Genomic DNA, 20,991 nt, shown 5'->3' on the forward strand with positions numbered 1-20,991 from the left:
TTTGTGAAAGTCTTTCATAGCACAAACCAGATTCTAATCCAGTTTATCAAAGTCATCATTTCTCTTGCCAAGCATAGCACTTAGAAGCACACATGAATTTCCAGTTGATGGAATCACAGGATCACAGGATGTTAGGGGTTGGAAGGGTCCCAAGGAGACCATTGAGTCCAAAGTTAGCAAGGATGTATTGACACAGTGTGTTTCTCACCTGAAATTCTTGAATATTTGAATATTGATAACTTCAAAATGTTCACAAAATTATGGATATTTTCTCCTTGGGAACGTTTTAAAACACTGAACAAAAAACAATTGATCGCTGCTCAGAGAGGTTGTGGAGTCTCCTTCTCTTTCCAGCCCTGTCTGGATGTGTTCCTGTGCTAGATTCTCTGGTCCTGCACTGGTAGGGGTTTAGACTGGAAGGTCTCCAGAGGTCCCTTCTGACCCCTAACATCCTCCTAATCCTGTGATGCTGAGGAGCATGATTATTGAAACCACTTGTATCACAGAAGTATTAAATGAAGTCTTAACTGCTTTGGATTATGTTAGATGATTTCAATGATTTGAGGTTTCATCTGCTGCTGTAATCAGCAAACAGTAAAGCCACAATCTGAAGAAGAAGAAAGAAGAAAGGAAAAGAAAGAAGAAATAAAGGAAAAGAAAGAAGAAAGAAAGGAAAAGAAAGAAGAAGAAAGGAAAAGAAAGAAGAAGAAAGGAAAAGAAAGAAGAAGAAAGGAAAAGAAAGACGAAGAAAGGAAAAGAAAGAAGAAAGAAGAAGAAAGAAGAAAGAAGAAGAAAGAAGGAAGGAAAAGAAGAAAGAAAAAGAAAGAGAAAGGAAAAAAAGTAGAAAGAAAAAGAAAAAAAAAGAAAAAAGAAATAAGAAAGAAAAAGAATGAAGGAAAAGAAGAAAAAGAAGAAAGAAAAAAAAGGAGAAGGAAAGAGAAGAACAAAGAACAAGAAAGAAGAAATAGAAAAAGAAAAAAGGGAGAAAAAAAGGAAGAAAGAAAAAAATAAAGAAAAAAGAAAGAATTAAGAAAGAAAAAGAAAGAAAAAGAGGAAAGAAAAAGAAAAAAAGGAGAAGGAAAGAAGAAGAAAGAACAAGAAAGAAGAAATAGAAAAAGAAAAAAGGGAGAAAAAAAAGAAAGAAAAAGAAAGAAGAAAAAGAAAGAAGAAATAAAAAGAAGAAAAAGAAAAGCAAAGAAGAAAGAAAAGAAGACATGAACAGAAAGAAGAAAGAAAAAATGAAAGAGAAAGAAGAAAAGGAGAAGAAAGAAAAATAAAAAGAAAAAATGAAAGAAGAAAAGAAAAAGGAAGAAAGAAAAAGAAAAGAAGAAGAAAAAAGAAAAAGAAAGAAGGAAGAAAAATGAAGAAAACTATCCAAGATTTTGCCTATTTTGTATCAAGTTTTCTGTTCTGGTTCTGCACTGACTGATCAGCTGAAGAGTTGCTTAGAACTTCCACGGTGAAGTAAGGAATGTAGCAAATAATAACATCTTTCAATCATTCTTGCACCAAATAGTCAGTGAGGTCATCACCAGCTGAAGGGCACTCACCTTCACAAATGTGATGTGACATGTTTTCAGAAGAATGCTTCACATTGTTAATGCTGCATTCACCTTACGTAATCACAGCTCAGGTAGTAACTAGATGTCACTTCATCTCTAGGAAGGGTTTGTTAGCAAATTGAAAGTTACTTCTGCTATGTATGCTAAGAAATGTCTCTGTGTATAGAATTCTGTGCATGCACAATGCTTTATGTATTTGTAATGGCAGTGATTAGTGGGTTATAGAGTAGGGAAGCTTTAGATTTGTGTATCAACCTTGAGCTCCTGCTAGTTACAAATGTTAATGCACCATTCCTTCAAACTATAAAATCTGTTCTTGTCATTCTTCTGACAGGTCCTGGGATTCCTATTTCTACTCTTTTTGAGAACCATGGGGACAGAGGTACTGCAGCTATCTTGTCTGTTTCTGAGTAATCTTCTCATTGATCTTCACTATGCATATCTTCTAATACACTATTTTGAATTGTGATCAAGAAGCCTTTCATCTTTTTTGTTGTTAAAATATCTACTGTCTTTCTAGATGTCTTAATTAGTAAAATCCAAATACCAGTGAACACACTGATGTCTTTATTTTCACTCCTCAGTCCAGCACTTTTCTTTCCAGTGAGGGTGGTGAGACACTAGCACAGGTTGCACAGGGAGGTTGTGGATGCCCCATCCCTGGTGAATGGTCTTCCAAGCTGGTTGATTCTATGATTCTAAGTATCTGTGTGGCTTAAACTCATCTCATTGTGATAAGCAAGATGAAAGACAGAAGTCTGTTTTACCTGATGAGATGAATTTTGCATTTCCAACTCTCTCATATTATGAGACTGAGGTGAGGGCTCTGCAGGAGAAAGATTTTCTTCATAATATCCTGGAGTTCAACAATCAGAGTCAAGTTGCCAACTTGTTTGCACTGCAAAATGTACATCTTCTCTAAATCTAGCAGATATTTGTGCACTGTAATAGCAGGGCCTTGCTTTTATTTAGCTATATGATCAAGCCCAATCAGAAGTGTCTGAGTTCATTATTCTGCTTGCAAAGTTCACAGATTTCCTTTCTGTCCTAATACCACAAAATAAAAGCATCTCAATTAATGAGTAGGCATGGACAATTACTTACTTAATAATTCAGACATTTATTTTCCTTAGAGCTCAAAGTATTGGAAGACAATTGGGAATTACAGTCTGCTTTGCAAGAGATCAAGCTGCCAAAAGAAGAAATTAATAAGCTTGAAGTGGATGGTATAAGTAAGAATTGCACATCTTTATCATGCTTCTTATTCCTTTTACTCCTTTATGCCTTCATTTTGGTATAGTAAGTATTGTCTCTGTAGAACAAACTTGTTAGCCTGTGAGATTAGGAAGAAGAGTTCTGGTTCTGCCCTGTTTAATAACAGCCAATTTGTCTGTGCCTCAGGATATCTGTCTATCAGTAAAATCAGAGTTGAAATACATCTCTGCTTCACAATGCGTTGTTTAAAAAGGAAAGTATTTAAATATGGAGTGGCACTTTGGCCACAACAACCTCAGACAGCACTACAGGCTAGGGGCAGAGTGGCTGGAGAGCAGCCAGGAAGAAAGGGACTTGGGGTTACTGGTAGATAGGAGCTGAACATGAGCCAGCAGTGTGCCCAGGTGGCCAGGAGAGCCAATGGCATCCTGGCCTGCATCAGGAACAGGGTGGCCAGTAGGACAAAGGAGGTTATTCTGCCCCTATACTCAGCACAGCTCAGGCCACATCTTGAGTCCTGTGTCCAGTTCTGGGCTCCTCAATTCAAGAGAGATGTTGAGATACTGGAAGGTGTCCAGAGAAGGGCGACAAAGCTGGTGAGGGGCCTGGAGCACAGCCCTGTGAGGAGAGGCTGAGGGAGCTGGGGGTGTGCAGCCTGCAGAAGAGGAGGCTCAGGGCAGACCTCATTGCTGTCTACAACTACCTGAAGAGAGGCTGTAGCCAGGTGGAGTTGTTTTCTTCTGCCAGGCAAGCAGCAACAGAAGAAGGGGACACAGTCTCAAGCTGTGTTGGGGGAGGTCTGAGCTGGATGTTAGGAGGAAGTTGTTGGTAGAGAGAGTGATTGGCATTGGAATGGGCTGCCCAGGGAGGTGGTGGAGCGGCTGTCCCTGGAGGTGTTCAAGGAAAGCCTGGATGGGGCACTTAGTGCCATGGTCTAGTTGATTGGCTCGCTCTGGGTGCTAGGTTGGACTGGCTGATCTTGGAGGTCTCTTCCAACCTCACTGATTCTCTGATTTTATGATAAATGCATTCTAGTATGATGATAATAAAAGATGAATTGTAAACCACTGTTCAGAAGTTACATGTCTTGCCTGTACTACAGCTTTCAACTTAGGAGCTTAATAAAAGCAGACACTTTGTTTCTCCAAAGTTGTTCTTCCACAGCTCAGTATAAACAGTTACTTCCATCAGTTCTGTGATTCACAGTTCATGCACTGGATAGTTTGTGCTGATTCATTTTCATACACTATTACATCTAACTCTGGTTTATTCTTGGAGGAATCATTTTAGCTATTAACAATATAATTTTAACATTTCTTTTCCAGCTTTGTGGTACAAAATGCTTCTACCTCCCCAGTTTGATAGATCCAAGAAGTACCCTCTGCTTATTCAAGTGTATGTATAACCATTCTTTGAATGTTGTTTGTCAGAAAACATATTTCTTAAGATTTAACAAGGACTGGAATGGTTTGCAAGACTTTATGGAGCAGAAACAAAACTACTTATTTCTGTTTTCTTTGTTCTGGTGGCAGGGTTTTCTTAATATATTTCTGGAATAGAAATTCCATCCAGTGGAAATCAATGATTTTTTTTCATGGTAAGGATCAGTTCCTCAGAGAAACCAAAAGGATAAAACCTTGTAGGCTATTCCTTCTTAGCTCTGCACTGCTTCTGTGTATCATGAGGCATTCTGAAATGACATATTTTGGCTTTGCTAATATAACAAATACAAGAGTCTGCTTCATTTTTTCTGCTGAATGCTCCTAAGCCATGAGGATTGGCTTCTTTTATCAAATGTTCCTTCTAAAGAGCATTTGATATGAATTTAATTTATTGCAGGGAGCAAAGACAGCAGCAAGTGGTGCAAAACAACAAGAGGCAGAAAGGACTGCTGAGTACATGTAATAAACCTTACCTCTCTTTTTTATTAACCACTGGGGACCCAAGTGTTTGAAGAATGCTGAGTGTGTTAGAATCATGTTTAGAGTAGAAGATGAAGTCAGTCGTGTCCTTGAGGTCAGATGTGTAATTTGCATTAGGCCATTCTCATGAGGAGTGTCTCTCTGTATGGCTCAGCTGTGTGGGGTGTGTTCTGCTCAAAGCTCCAACAGCACATGATAATATTCCCTGCTGAAATAAAGAAGGTCTGGAGGTGGTCAGAAAGTGTAAGGAGCTGAACTTTTTTTCTCCTGCTTTCTCTGACATTACTGACTGCATGTGGAGATCAAATGCAGAAAAGCACTAAAAAGGGCTGCTACACCTAAGGAATTTGAAGAAAGAACTGAGTCTTTGAGGCACCACTCTACCAAAGATTCCCTTTAGAACAAGCACCTGGTGCTGCACCCCTTAGTTTGAGCTAAAACTAATGGTTTGCCTTAGGCAGAAGACCTAAAGGATTAAAATGTACTTAGATAGCAAAATCTCACAAATGTATGAAATAGGTAGTTGAACTCTTTGTCTGCTGAATTCTCTGAACCACAGGCATATAGCAAAGCACTTGTGGAGAAAATGGAAGTACATACAGCTGTAGACCAGTATCCAATAATCATTGATAAATCTGAGTTGAAAATGTGTGAATTTGCATCCTCAGGTATGGAGGACCATGCAGTCAGAATGTGAAAGAAACATTTAGCATTAGCTGGATAACCTATCTTGCAAGCAAAGAGGGAATTATTGTCGCTCTGGTGGATGGCAGAGGAACAGCTTACCAAGGTGACAAGATTTTGCATGCAGTATATAAAAGACTAGGAGTCTATGAAGTTGAGGACCAAATCTCAGCAGTAAAGTAAGTAGTATATGTCCGTTTAGAACTGTTGTATTTACAGAGCTACAAGAAATAATGTGAAGAATATATTGCATACATATACTTCTCAGCCTTTCTTCTGAAGAGCTGAGGCCTCCAGGAAATAAGACAAGAGTCATAGAATCAACCAGGTTGGCAGAGACCTCCAAGCTCATCCAGTCCAACCTAGCACCCAGCCCTAGCCCATTAACTAGACCCTGGCACTAGGTTCCCCATCCAGACTTTTCTTGAGCACCTCCAGGGATGGCAACAGCACCACTTCCCTGGGCAGAAATAAAATAGTGCTGAGATGCTGGATGTGGGTGAGGTTTTGTGTGATATAGTAAGTCTGTGTATTACTAAGGCCACACTTGGAATTCACCACTTTGATTTTGTAACATCATCATCATCAGAGGCTTCAGTCTTAGGAAGTCTAAGGAAATACAAGTGTCAGTGATGAGAGCTAAGCAAATATATTGTCCATTATTCTGAAGTTTTCCCTCTAGGGGAGACCTACCTGCAGTGATTAGCCAAAGACCCATAGTGGTATACCATGGTAATCAGCTAAAGGACAAATGTGAAGTCCACAGCAAAACCTAATCCTAATATAAGCCTTCTAGAGGTTAGTTAGTCATAAACTTGCCTTCTGTGCTATTTTAGGATAGTTTTGAGCAACAGAAAGTGTGTGAGGTCCTCTGATAGATCCCCAGCAGTTGCTTTTTCACATCAAAATACTTCAAGGGAAAATAATTCCCTAAGAAGTAGTTTTGGAGAGGGAGGGAAAGCTGAGATTTTGTAAGGAAAGGCTGCCTGTTAAGAATTCAAATACAGTAGCTTCTCAAGCTGAATCTACAGAGATAACTGCAAGGCAAGGATAAAAAATTCAGTCCAGTCTTTGGTCTGGCATTTCACTCATCAGAACATGGCTATATTTTCATGTGCAGCAGTAAATACCCTCTTTCCCCCCTAATAAGCCTGAGTATGAGAAGCTTAGCTAGAAACTGGGTGTAGCAATCCTGATTTCCACAGCTTTCTCTACTTACCTGAGAACACTGCATGTATATCTAATGTGTGTGAAGAGGATTTCTATTTCTTCCTCTTTCTGCTTCCTGAAAGTTCATTTCCTCCTCAATGGTATAAACACACTATTATCCTCTTCAGTGATACAGAATAGCTGTATGGCATTTCAATTTAATCTATTAAATGATTTTCTTTCTTGAAACTTACAGAAGAAAGAGCATGCTTTAAAATATCACCAGAGAGAATGTTTTCTTATTACTCTGAATCATCACTCAGACATAAAATATCAGAGACAGAGAGAACCTAAACTGATTCTGCACTTGCAAAATCTACTGAGAGGCCATGAAGAGATGACCTCAGACTTCACACTCCCCAGATTTCTGTCAACACCTAGGCTAAATTTTTATTCAGTTAAATGTAGTGCATTCCATCTTCCTGATCTAACACATGATTTAAGATGCATGATTTTTAGAGAGGATCCTGTACTCTAGTGAGAAGTTCTTGGAGGAACTTTACTGTAGGAGGAAGCTCAGGGATTAAGACACCAATATAACAACACTGTATCATTTTTTGGCTTTTCTAATTTTGTCCCACCTAGGCAGTACCCCACATTTTGGGTGTTGTCAATCCATTGTGCTGGTTAAGTAAAATAAGGCTAATATGTGTCCTGGGATGTATCTGGATGTAGTATATTTGTCACTCTTGAACCTTTGTGATCTTTGGCCTCATTTTCTTTTCTCTCCTTTTGCTAATACACTTCTGGAAATAGAACCTTCGGGATGACTCACAATTTTTTTAGGAGAGGTTGGTTAGAATTAGGATAGGCTGGATGTTAGGAGGAAGTTCTTCCCAGAGAGAGTGATTTGGCACTGGAATGGGCTGCCCAGGGAGGTAGTGCAGTCCCTGGAGGTGTTCAAGACTGGATGAGGCACTTAGTGCCATGGTCTAGTTGATTGGATAGGGCTGGGTGCTAGGTTGGGCTGGATGATCTTGGAGGTCTCTTCCAACCTGCTTGATTCTATCATTCTGTAAGACTGGTCAGGCCACACCTTGAGTTCTGTCCAGTTCTGGGCTCTTCAAGAGAGATGTTGAGGTACTGGAACATGTACAGAGAAGGGTGATGAAGCTGGTGAGGGGCCTGGAGCTCAGCCCTGTGAGGAGAGGCTGAGGGAGCTGGGGGGGTGCAGCCTGCAGAAGAGGAGGCTCAGGGCAGACCTCATTGCTGTCTACAACTACCTGAAGGGAGGCTGTAGCCAGCTGGGGGTTAGTCTCTTCTTCCAGGCAAGCAGCAAGAGAACAAGGGGACACAATGTGAAGTTGTGTCAGGGGAGGTCTAGGCTGGATGTTAGGAGGAAGTTGTTGGCAGAGAGAGTGATTGGCATTGGAATGGGCTGCCCAGGGAGGTGGTGGAGTTGCCATCCCTGGAGGTGTTGAAGCAAAGCCTGGATGAGGCACTTAGTGCCATGGTCTGGTTGATTGGCCAGGGCTGGGTGCTAGGTTGGACTGGATGATCTTGGAGGTCTCTTGCAACCTGGTTGATTTTATGATTCTATGATTGTAACATGAATATGTCAAGCATCTTGCAGGTCTAATTATTAATGGTGCTAAAATGATTAAAACAATAATAGCCTGTGGGAAGGTAGAGTTAAGGGAAATGAAATGTGGGTTTTAGATGGATGGTTGGACTGGATGATCTTGGAGGTCTCTTCCAACCTGGTTGATTCTGTGATTCTAGTAGGCATATGCTTTTTGAACTATTTTCTCTGCCTGTGCATTAGTACATGTCTGTACCTATGTGTATGTGCAACATGAGTAATGTATGATGTCTGCTCTGGTTTAAATATCCCCACTGGTTCCCTGTATAAGCAAAAAATAACTTTATTTGCCAAGAAGCCACTTAGGCCACATCCAAAATTATTATCAAGAAAGTATTGATTTGAGCATATTTGATTCTTTCAAGAAAAAAAATGCTTCCTTCTTCTCTGAAATATCTGTTAATGGAATAATTGATGCTTTGTAGATATCAGACATGCTATATTTATTGCAAATTTGCTCAGTGAAAAAAACATGAGGTGGGGAAATTATTTTTTGCTGATTTCTTGTAGTGTTGGCAGTGTTTTGTTGTTCTGCATTCATTTCTGTGGTTTTCTTTTACACAGGAAGTTTATTGAAATGGGCTTTATTGATGAGAAACGAATAGCAATATGGGGCTGGGTAAGAGTTTTGCATCTATCTTTAAATAATCCTGCATAATTTTTCTTTTATTCTTCCTTTTTCTGTCTTAAATCTGTAGGAAGTAGGGAGCCAAAAAGCTGCAGCCCTCTAGTACTTAAGGCTGTAGTGCAGTTGTGCTCCCATACTGCCTGATCTCTTTGCCTGCATGCTCTGCAATTTCGGTCAGGTGATGAATTGCTTTTTTTGGTGGCAGTTTTCTGATCAAGCTTGTGATGGTTTGGGTGTTACCCACCCCCCACACACTTTGGAAGTCACTCAGACTAGACTCAGCCAGCTCTGGAAATTGACTGGAGCTTTATATTTACAGCTTAGCACAATATACAAGCAGGTATTTACAATATATATGCAGTTATATACAGTAAGATACGAGGTAAAAGTTAATATAGAAACACCTCATCCCTCCCAGACACCTGAGTCCCCAGGAGGGGCTCCCAACTGCCCTTACCCTTTGGCCTCTTATCCCAGGCAACCATCAATAGAACAAGGGGACACAGTCTCAAGTTGTGCCAGGGTAGGTATAGGCTGGATATTAGGAAGAAGTTCTTCACAGAGAGAGTGATTGGCATTGGAATGGGCTGCCCAGGGAGGTGGTGGAGGCACCGTCCCTGGGGGTCTTCAAGAAAAGACTGGATGAGGCACTTAGTGCCATGGTCTGGTTGATTGGTTAGGGCTGGGTGCTAGGTTGGACTGGATGATCTTGGAGGTCTCTTCCAACCTGGTTGATTCTATGATTCTATGATTCTACCTTACCCTAAACATTGCCTTGTGCCCAAGGAAGAATGGAGGGTCAGCCAGGGGGGTTAGGAAGCAAGTGGATTAATCAGGTTAGGTTAGAGAGAAATGCAGCTCAAAGCCCAGGTAGAGAGCAACTCCCTTATCTATGTTTGGATTCTTGCTCTTACACCTCTCAGCAAGCCTATGAGTGAAGTAGACATCACCATTGTTTCCCTTTCATTGTAAGAGGATGCCCAGAATCACACAAGAGGATGGGTCTTTTTAAGATTCAACTCAGCTGTAGCTATAGAAGTTGCTTTATCTTAGCACATGAGCAGTGCTAAAAAGTTTCTATGAAGCTTCTACTGACTAATATTAAAACTATTTTGGTCAGACACTGCTATAACACCAGGATGAAATGGAGTACCATATGGTGCAGTTAAGTGACACAGACAGTTAGAAGGGAGTTACTCTGAAGTTACATAAGTTAAGGCCACATTGGGAAAAAAAATTACTTTATCATATTTTATTTCATCACAGTGTTTCCAGAATCATTTAAGAGATTTCACACATCTGAAGCACTGTGTCCCAGCAACAAATATAATATTCAAATAACAGGACTATTGTTCTCAGTCTTTTTTTCTCTTTTTTTTTTCCCATTATGCCATTTCCTGGTCCATAACCTTAGGAAAGAGTTGAAATGTGTTTCCTTATTTGTGGTTTGCAACTTGGCAAACTCTTCTGGGTGGCAAAAGCTCTTAAATAAGCAGTAAAGCAATTCAGGTTGTGAACTCCATCTCTCTGCCTGTTACACTGCACAATTGTACAAAAAGCCTATTTAATAGTTTTGCTTATTTCCCTTAGTTTTTCATATGCTACTGAGGCAGTTGTTAATCTTCAGAATTCTTCATGACACGCCTCATGTTTTTATCCATCCCTCCATTCCCAGTAATAGTAACCCATTAAATCCCAAGGAAATCATAGTTTTGCTTCTTTGCTTATCTATCTCTCCATTCCCAGTAACATTAACCCATTATTTCCCAAGGAAATCACAGTTTTGCTTATCTGTCCCTCCAGTCCCAGTAACAGTAACCCATTAATTCCCAAGGAAATCATAATTTTGCTTATTTGTTTATCTGTCCCTCTATTCCCAGTAACAGTAACCCATTAACTCCCAAGGAAATAATAGTTTTGCTTATTTGTTTATCCCTCCATTCCCAGTAACAGTAACCCTTTGTTTCCCAAGGAAATCATAGTTTTGCTTCTTTGCTTATCTGTCCCTCCATTCCCAGTAACAGTAACCCATTAAATCCCAAGGAAATCATAGTTTTGCTTATTTCTTTATCTGTCCCTCTATTCCCAGTAACAGTAACCCATTATTTCCCAAGGAAATCATAGTTTTGCTTATTTGTTTATCTGTCCCTCTATTCCCAGTAACAGTAACCCATTAATTCCCAAGGAAATAATAGTTTTGCTTATTTGTTTATCTATCCCTCCATTCCCAGTAACAGTAACCCATTATTTCCCAAGGAAATCACAGTTTTGCTTATCTGTCCCTCCATTCCCAGTAACAGTAACCATTATTTCCCAAGGAAATCACAGTTTTGCTTATCTGTCCCTCCATTCCCAGTAACAATAACCCATTAATTCCCAAGGACTTTATCCAGGTGTTTTCCACCCCCAGTTCCACATTCTGTAAGCAGCCAAACCAAAAGCTTTTTACTTACAGTATTATTTACAGTGATGAATCAGTTTGAGTAGAGAGGCTGTAGAATGTGTCTGTGACTTTGATCAACCTCATTTAAATCTGAGGACAGCTCTTTTTGAGCTAAAGGTTGCGCTAGATTACCTTGATGGACCCTACCAACTGAAGTTTTCCTAGTGTTGTAGGTGGTAATAAGAGCAGAAGCAATAAGCATCGAAGATAGAGCAAAAAGGAGGTGATTCAATAAAAAAGTGCCACACCTCTCACAAGAAATCACCTCAGGCTCATTTAAAATGAATAACATTATTTCCTTCTTTATTTTAACACAAAAAGGCTTTATTGCTTTGTCCTCCTTGCATGCAAAGTCAAAGATTTACTTTGGAATTAATGTATGTGAATTTGTTTCAGAAAACAACATTGTATTTCACCAATAACTTTAAACCATCTGTGATTTCTCCCCAGTCCTATGGTGGGTATGTAACTTCTTTGGCACTTGGATCTGGCAGTGGATTGTTTAAATGTGGAATGGCTGTGGCTCCTGTTTCTAGCTGGGAATATTACGGTATGAAAACTTGTCATCAATACTGACTTGAAAAGCAAGATACAGCATTTGGTGACTTTCTAATTTGAATCGTTGGAGGAGACTGGCAATCTGAAACTTAAAAGACATTGCAATTACCTAGACAGAAAACTCTTAAGACCATGAGTTTCAAGTTTTCCTTCCTAAAAATAACTGCCCAAAATTGGCAGTTTGGAACAGGCTTTGTCACAGAGAAGAAGGTACACTCGGATAATTCCATATGTACATCGATAAGTGGGTAAAGCCCTCTTGATAAACTGCTATACTCAAGAGTGATCTCCCTAAAAATCCTGTTAAAACAGTACCAGATGAACAGTACCAGAAACAGATGAAATTATTTTTCTGCCAGTAGTGCACTTCAAATACTACAGATGATCTCTGTCAGGAATCAGTATCTCAGATGATTATAAAGTTACTTCCCAGAAGCATTGGAAAAGAGAGAGACTCGGGTTTAAATTAAATACCTCTTCCCTTTAGATGCTTCTCAACCACACCTCCTGTGTTGTTGTGTTAGGAGACCTACTTTTTATTTATATTTATTGACTTAGGCTGCAAACTGTTCAGAGGAAACAGCTTTAGGACTATAAATCAAGGGCCTTGCTGTGTGAATAAAGCAGGCGCATACTTATACTTACTTGCAGACCTGTTAAGCTTTTGGCACAGTGTAAAGGAACCTTAGTGTAAAAAAAGAATCATGGCATACATGTTTTCAATGAGCAAAATGTAGCACTTTGAACACATTTACTTAGCATATGGTTGTTTGCTAAGAAGTCTTGGTTATGAGAAAAATTTTTGGTTAAATGGGAAAGTTTCCTTCCCTGCCTGCTAGTACAGACATTTCTTATATTTATGGTGTTTTGCAAACAAAGGGGAAAACATTTGTATGACACAGGAAGCATAGTCTTCATGTTTTCACTGGCATCACTGGTTTTTTTTAAAGACATTTTCACTCGTGATTGCAAAATTATTTCCAGAATGAAGGCATAAAGCTCTATTTTTGAACAATTCCTTCATTAAAAGAAGAGTTATAAGTATTTCCCGCTAATTACAGCATCACAGGCTCACAGGATGTTAGGGGTTGGAAGGGACCCAAGGAGATCATCCAGTCCAACCCTCCTGTCAGAGCAGGACAATCCTATCTAACACAGATCACAGAGGAACACAGCCAGACAGGCCTTGAAAGTCTCCAGAGAAGGACACTCCACAACCTCTCTGGGAAGTCTGTGTCAGTGCTGTGGGACCCTTACAGTAAAGAAGTTCCCCCTTGTGTTGAGCTGGAACCTCCTGTGCTGCAACTTACACCCATTGCTCCTTGTCCTATCCCAGGGAGCAGTGAGCAGAGCCTGTCCCCCACCCCACCTCCTGGCCAGCCCTCAGATATTTATAAACACTTATCAAATTCCCTCTAAGTCTTCTCTTTTCCAGACTAAAAAGTCCCAGGTCCCTCAGCCTCTCCTCATCAGCCATGCCCTCCAGTCCCCTGATGATCCTTGTAGCCCTCTGCTGGACTCTCTCCAGCAGATCCCTGTCCCTCTTCAACTGGGGAATTAGAAAATGAGTGAAGTTTTTTCAGTTCAGTAGAGTAGGCCTACACTGTCACAATCTTCATCCAAATTTTCAGGAAGAAGTTGAAGAACCTTGCTGAAAACACATTGTAAAAATCCCAAGTGACAAGTGTACCTCCACTAAGGAAGGAAGAAAAGAAATCGAAGGAAGTCCTGAGACATAAGTTTTGGCAAACAGCTCATGTTAACGTCAGAGTGAACTGTGTAAGGGACGAAACTATGGGCTGATGGAGCTGGGGTTGTTTAGCCTGCAGAAGAGGAGGCTTAGTTGCTATCTACAACTACCTGAAGGGAGGCTGTAGCCAGGTGGGGTTGGTGTCTTCTGCCAGGCAAGCAGCAACAGAAGAAGGGGACACAGTGTCAAGTTGTGCCAGGGGAGGTCTAGGCTGGATGTTAGGAGGAAGCTGTTGGCAGAGAGAGTGATTGGCATTGGAATGGGCTGCCCAGGGAGGTGGTGGAGTCACCGTCCCTGGAGGTGTTCAAGAAAAGCCTGGATGAGGCACTTAATGCCATGGTCTGGTTGACTGGACAGGGCTGGGTGGTAGGTTGGACTGGCTGATCTTGGAGGTCTCTTCCAACCTGTCTGATTCTATGATTCTATGTTCAGTATGTCAAAGGATATGCTGGCCCCCAGAGCTTCTAAATTCTGTCCCATCTTCTTTTAGATACACAGACAGAGTCTGAACCATGATCTTTTCTCTGAAATCCTCCCACTCACCTCCATTTTAGCTGAGTTAGTAACAGCAGAACAGTTATAAAGATGGCAAGGGAAATGCAATTCAAGACCAATGTATAGTTAAAAGCATTAGATCTGCTCTATTAAAATTTGCATTTTGTCTCCTTTTTTATCTCCTCAGTAATTGACAAGCTGAATCTTCCACTTAGTCATTATAATGAAATTCTGCTGACCTCTGTGGACTTGTTGTAGCTATACTGATAAAAGACAGTGGAGAATTTGGCTCAGAATACTGTAGAAATGCCAGCCATTCAGAAAGAGTCTATTTTATTGAAAACTTGAGCCCAATATGGTTGTTTGACACTGTGTTGACAACAGATATTGCACATTTTCTGTTTCCATTGAATGATAAAAGATTTTGATAAAAGATAGGCTACTTAGAATTTTGTGGTACTTAGTTTACTACTAATTATCTTCAGGAGCCTTATTTGGCTGATCTGGGAGACACAGTCTAAATCTTTAGCACCCAGTGGTTAAGATAGGCAAAGGAGACAAAATAAAGCACGGGAACATGAGTATATTGAGTCGTTTTCATGACTCAATAAAAGTGGAAGCCTTCCACTTTTTAACACAATTATTCTAATGCAGTGTATCAAACTGAACAACAAGGTAGACAATACCTTACTGATTACAAGAGCCATCACCTCTCTTATCATAGTATCATAGTATCATCAGGGTTGGAAGAGACCTCACAGATCATCAAGTCCAACCCTTTACCACAGAGCTCAAGGCTAGACCATGGCACCAAGTGCCACGTCCAACCTTGCCTTGAAGTGCCCCAGGGACGGCGACTCCACCACCTCTTATGGCAGGGGAAAAAATCTAGCTCTTCTGTCAGCCTGGACTCTTGTAGTACTGCTGCCTGACTGCTCAATATGTGTCAGTTACTCTTTCAAGGCAAGGTCATAAAGAACTTAATTTGCTGGTAGTGACAGCTGCTGCGTCAGTTTCCCACCAATTTTCATAACAGCTCTTGGTTAAATTAGAAATACCCAGGCAGGCAGCAGCTCAAAGCTAGCTGTTCATCCTGATTTCTTGGTGATACTGTTCAGTTATTCACATTTGTTTTGTCAAATCTGTTAACAGTCTTTGTTGTAGTTAGAAGAAAGGAATTGAGTGGAAAACTGAACAGCAATTGCACCGCTTTTTCAGCGCAACCCTGTATAATTCCCTGCTCTGACTAATTGCTGCCTATATCCATTTGGTAGGAAAAGGACAACATATCCATATTTGCTGTACCTACACATACACATTCCAGGTTGAAATTCTGCTCAAGTTCTTCAGGTGTCAAAAGCAGTCTGTGTCATCTTTCCACCACGCACCTTTATTGGCTCATTTAAGTGACTTCTGGAGCTCGATCCAATAGCATAAAGCAGTTTCAGTTAATTAACTTTATCCACACAACCTTCTGTTGCTTCCACAGATGAGTATCAAGCCACTGTTTCTGCAAGGACAGTTGGGAGGACATTTATTAATTAACCTTCATAGTTTATTTCATAAAAATATGCTTAAGTTTGGTTTATTATGAGGAAACCAAGCAGAACAGATACAGTTAAAATAAACATTTAATTTGCTACTGGAGGCACAAAAAATATCTGTACATTCTTTATGATGTTTTCTTCCTTAATATCACAGCATCTATCTACACAGAACGATTTATGGGTCTTCCTGTAGAGTCTGATAATCTTGAGCACTACAAGGTGAGAATTCTCTGTCTGTATTGCACCACCCTAAGCCTGAATCACACTTCCATGGGCAAGTAGAAATGTAAGGAATGAAAATAAGCCACCCTCTCCTGGCAGGACTTGATGGTCCTGTAGCAGCTACACCACTGCTGTGAAATTGATATCTCCACAGTTACTAGTGGGTTTCGATTTATTAATCTTAAATATGTTAAATTGAAGGGTCCTTATTTTCTCACTTGGACAAGTCAGACAGTTCTGCCAGTGTAAACCGTTAGCCTAGCAAAGAACTCAGAGAGGTTAAAATGTTGATGTTCACAAGGTTTTGGTTGTACTGTTAGCTGTGATATGCAAACTGCTTCACAGAAATTTAGCAGTCTGGTATTAACATCACCAGCTTACCAAACAGTCAGAACATCTTTCCCTACCTGGAACAGGCTGCCTGTCTTCTCTTCAGATTGATAGGAAGTTGATAGCTGTCTGTAGCAACACACATACCAGCTTTGGATGCAAAGAGGCCTGAGTTAACACCTGAAGGAGTTGGTAAAAAGACTCCCACTAAAGATTTTGGATCAATATGGACTCTGCTATCACAAATGAAAGAACAGAAATGCTCAATACCAAACTGCACTGGTAGAGCTGTCTGAGTAGCCAGGAATTACAGCATTCAGGGAATGACACATGGCCAGTGCTATGCTTTTCAAGAACCAGCCCTTAGAAAAGGCACTAAATATATATAGCCTCTCTTATAGCCTCAGACTGATAGGAAGTCACTGCTGTCATCTATTATGCCAGTCCAACTGTTGAATTGTTGTCCTACTAAATCATAAAAGCCTTTCAGCTCTGTGGCTGAGTGGTTTAAATTGAAGCTGCTGAACTGTTCATTTTTGCTCTTAACAGAATTCAACTGTGATGGCAAGAGCAAAGAATTTCCAAAACGTGGAGTATCTTCTCATCCATGGAACAGCAGATGGTGAGGTTTGCAAATGGCAATACAAATACAGACCCAGAATCACTTTGTTTGAAAAACATTAAGCATCTTCCTATGTCTTTGATGAGAGTCAGTACTTAGATCTTTGGTAGATTTCCATATGACATAAGATGCTTACTCATTCTTAGTAATGTCAACTCTATCACTTGATAATTGGTGGACACAACTTAATGCACTATAACTTTATGCTTTGTGGTATTTACACATTTCAGTCTCTTTTTTCCTTTTTCAGATAATGTACATTTTCAGAACTCAGCACAAATTGCAAAAGCTCTGGTTAATGCACAGGTGGATTTCCAAGCGATGGTAAATAACTGCCTGGTTTTCAATGTGAACAATGGTTTATAGCTCCATTAACTGAGAATGCTTCAGAATCTGGCAATTGCTAGTGCATTTGTTATTCTTCATAAACAATTTCTTCCTAGAAGGCTTTGCTTCCTCTCTTTTTTCCTGTCCTCTTGCCCTTTGGATGCTAGCAGGATTTCTGTGTTATCAAGGATAACTTAGAAGCTTTTAAAATGAGCCAAGGAGAACACTGAAAATCCAGCCTCCTTAGGAAACTTGCTGATAGCTAGGAAAAGAAAGGAATATGAAGGAGCTGGCTTCTGGGGCCAAAACCATCACTGTTGCTGATGTATTCTGCCTTGAACTGGCCATGCCTGCCACAGGCACCAAGTGAAACAGGCATAGATGATATCCAACAACTCTATCCAGAATCAGGAAAAAAAACAGTTCTCTGCAAAACTTGCTTAAGGTAGCAGCTGCAGGAAAAGGAGAAACACAAAGGTTAGGGGTTTTAAATGAGGAATGAACAAGGGAGAAGTAGTTCTGAATACCATGCTGAACTCTGCTTCTGCACCTTTTTTACTGGGGCTAATGACCAAAGTGTTTGCCTGTTACAAAGTATACTGGCCTTCTGCCTGAGTCCAGTTTTCCAGGGCCATGAACTCCCAAGAAAGGAATCAGATGGGGATCCTCCTGTACTTGGGGTTTGTAGGCCCTTTCTCATATTACATATTTTCTGTTTCCATTGATATTTAACAAACCTGGGTTATTTCTCAAGTATCTGGAATGCTGTATGAAGTTGCAGTCAATCTAGTTCAGGCAACCAGCAAAAGAACAACGGGACGCAGTCTCAAGTTGTGCCAGGGGAGGTCTAGGCTGGATGTTAGGAGGAAGTTGTTGGCAGAGAGAGTGATTGGCACTGGAATGGGCTGCCCAGGGAGGTGGTGGAGTCGCTGTCCGTGGAGATGTTCAGGCAAAGACTGTATGAGGCACTTAGTGCCATGGTCTAGTTGATTCTATGATGATCTTGGAGGTCTCTTCTAGCCTAGTTGATTCTATGATTCTGTGATAAGGGAGAACATCAGTTGTTCCTAAGAGTTGGCGTAATTCATATGTGTGTTTTATTTGCAGTACAACATTCATAATGTTCATAGATCTGCTGTAATTCAAGATATTTCAAGCAGAGCTCCACAACATCTAGCTGAAAGCTTGCTGCTTAGAACCTGATATTCTTAAGGAAGATTGTAACCCCAACTGCCAAGGCCACGCAGCTAAAGCATCTTAAAGCTCTTTTGCCTGATTCGATGCAACTAACTTAGAATCATAGAATTAAGCAGCTTGGAAGAGACCTCCAAAATCATCCAGTCCAACCTAGTACCCAGCCCTAGCCAATCAACGAGACCATGGCACTAAGTGCCTCATCCAGGCTTTGCTTCAACACCTCCAGGGATGGTGACTCCACCACCTCCCTGGGCAGCCCATTCCAATGCCAATCACTCTCTCTGCCAACAACTTCCTCCCAACATCCAGCCTAGACCTTGTCAGTACTGAGGTAGTAATGCTAACTCCTAGATTACAGAACATTTAGAAATGTTATTTCTTCACCAAGAGTATGGACATATTTGAAACTAATGGAAAGAAAAAAGATTAGCAAGTCCCTTTGGCTTCCTGAGGCATACACTTTCTTCTATATGATGAGAAAATAAAATTCTTGTTTTTTTTAAATATTGCAGAATATTGCAAAACATAACATAGATCTTTATGGCTTTTTTATTTCCTTTGCAGTGGTATACTGACCAGAACCATGGAATTCCAGGTCTTTCCAGCAAACATCTCTACACACATATGACCCACTTCCTCAAACAATGTTTTTCTTTGTCAGAATAAGTAGGCTGTTCCCAGCACTCTGCTGCATCTCTGGAGAGCACAACGGTAACAGTACCCAGGTTGTATAGTTTTCAGGTGAACTGCTAACAGGAAATTTGAAGCTTTAAACTTGATGTTTACATCCACTTTTCTTAGTGTGTATTAGCAAACATTATGCTGATACCTGTTTTGGCATATTTAACACCTGTTTGGTAGAAACAAATAAAGTCAGAATGTCAAATGCCATGTTCATTTATTCCCCTCTTGATCAAACTTAAACCTTTGCAGTGCAAAGGTAGGTGGTCCTTTGCAAATGCACACTGCTAGTTGAGTATGCTTGCCTTTGTTAACTACAACGAGGAAAACGGGAAAGAACAAAGAAAGCAGAGCAATACCTAATTAGCATCCTAACAGGAACCCTTCTTTCCAATTTCTTGGAAAGAATCCAAACAGAGATAGGAACACAAAATAGTGATTTGCCATTGGAATGGGCTGCCCAGGGAGGTGGTGGAGTCACGGTCCCTGGAGGTGTTCAGGAAAAGCCTGGATGAGGCACTTAGTGCCATGGTCTGGTTGATTGGCCAGGGCTGGATGCTAGGTTGGACTGGCTGAGCTTGGAGGTCTCTTCCAACCTGGTTGATTCTATTCTATCCTGTTCTATTTAAAGCTGAAGTTGGGATAATTATCGAGAATATTGAATGCTGTGTTCAAGTTGCATTCAACTCTCAGTGCTCAAGTTTAAATATGAAAGCAAGATGTTTGTGATAAAATAGCTATCTCAGTGGGTTTTTTTCTCTTGTATTTGGGATATGTCACAGAATCATAGAATCAGTTCAGGGTTGGAAGAGACCACAAGGATCATCTAGTTCCAACCCCCGTGCTGTGGGCAGGGACACCCTACCCTAGAGCAGGCTGCACACAGCCTCAGCCAGCCTGGCCTGAAACACCTCTCTGGGCAACCCATTCCAGGCTCTCACCACTTTCAATATGTCAGCCTGCTTTTAATCTCCAGTCATCACCTCAGCATTCAAATTAATCCTAACATCATTGATGCCAGACTGGAGGGGAAGGATCAAAGGATTATGCATGCTTTCTTTGCTTTGTTTCCAGTTTAACTATTTTAGGGACTCTTTAAAGAAGGCTAGAGGCTGGCAATGACTGGAATACATCTATTCTTTTGATTAGTAATTAAATCAATGCTGTATTAATAGGAGAAGATGAACAAGGCAGTTGGCAAGAGATCCATTGTAGATGGAATGATTCTCTGGTCACCTGGTAAAAAATGTCAACGTAAGAACCATGGTCTAACACTTTATCTCATCTGTGCTATTAGCTAGTCAGGGGAACAAAGTAACCTGAAAAAGACAGTAGAGTACCCTTCCCACAAAGCAAGCTGCTTCCTAACTCTCAGTCAGAGATTGGTTGCTATTTCTTTGTGGAAAAGCAAAAGGCTTCGTTTTTGACCCTCTTGACAAAAAGATGGGGTTTAGCCAAAAATCATTAAAACGTGGAAGTGATTTGCTATGTAACAGCTTCCATCGCTGTGTTAATAGCAATATCAAATCTGATTTTCCACACATGAGAACATTCCTCAGACACATCTTTATGTAAATGTAGTTGCCAAGCTGTTTGTAATGGTTAAATTATACTTTGATGGGAACTCTTCAGAAAATACTCAATTAGTTCAGGTTTTTTTGGCAACGCTGCCAATTACGTGATGTTAATGAGCTTTCACTTGGTAATGTAATTAAAATTCTACTGCTGTAATGGTTAAAGGAAAAAATTATAGCTCGAAGAAATTTAACATTAAGCAAATATAACATGAAGTGAGGCTAATTAGATGTTGATTGTATGGTCCTGTGTGCGTTTGCTGCACGCAGTAATGTGGTTATTTTATCAATAAGGAATACAACTCAGTTGAAATTATGCTCAATTCAAGAGGGATGTTGAGGTGCTGGAAATTGTCCAGAGAAGGGCAATGAAGCTGGTGAAAGGCCTGGAACACAAACCCCATGAGGAGAGGCTGAGGGAGCTGGGAGTGTGCAGCCTGCAG

The 20,991-nt window shown here is 40.5% G+C and overlaps 1 protein-coding gene across 1 annotated transcript in view; it reads left to right on the forward strand.

Moving 5' to 3' along the window:
* FAP (fibroblast activation protein alpha) overlaps positions 1-19,179 on the forward strand; it is a 48,681-nt gene extending 29,502 nt beyond the window's left edge. Inside the window, exons 18-27 of the mRNA XM_064167543.1 lie at positions 1,897-1,944; positions 2,696-2,794; positions 4,103-4,172; positions 5,368-5,562; positions 8,739-8,793; positions 11,696-11,795; positions 15,750-15,814; positions 16,697-16,769; positions 17,020-17,093; positions 18,858-19,179. Of these exons, the coding sequence (XP_064023613.1) occupies positions 1,897-1,944; positions 2,696-2,794; positions 4,103-4,172; positions 5,368-5,562; positions 8,739-8,793; positions 11,696-11,795; positions 15,750-15,814; positions 16,697-16,769; positions 17,020-17,093; positions 18,858-18,959 (881 nt within the window). The 3' untranslated portion in view covers positions 18,960-19,179. The remainder of the gene's footprint in view (positions 1-1,896; positions 1,945-2,695; positions 2,795-4,102; positions 4,173-5,367; positions 5,563-8,738; positions 8,794-11,695; positions 11,796-15,749; positions 15,815-16,696; positions 16,770-17,019; positions 17,094-18,857) is intronic.
* The last annotated feature ends 1,812 nt before the right edge of the window (positions 19,180-20,991 follow it).

Source organism: Pogoniulus pusillus, chromosome 2 (genome assembly GCF_015220805.1).
Source record: "Pogoniulus pusillus isolate bPogPus1 chromosome 2, bPogPus1.pri, whole genome shotgun sequence".
In the NCBI taxonomy this organism is placed as follows: domain Eukaryota; kingdom Metazoa; phylum Chordata; class Aves; order Piciformes; family Lybiidae; genus Pogoniulus; species Pogoniulus pusillus.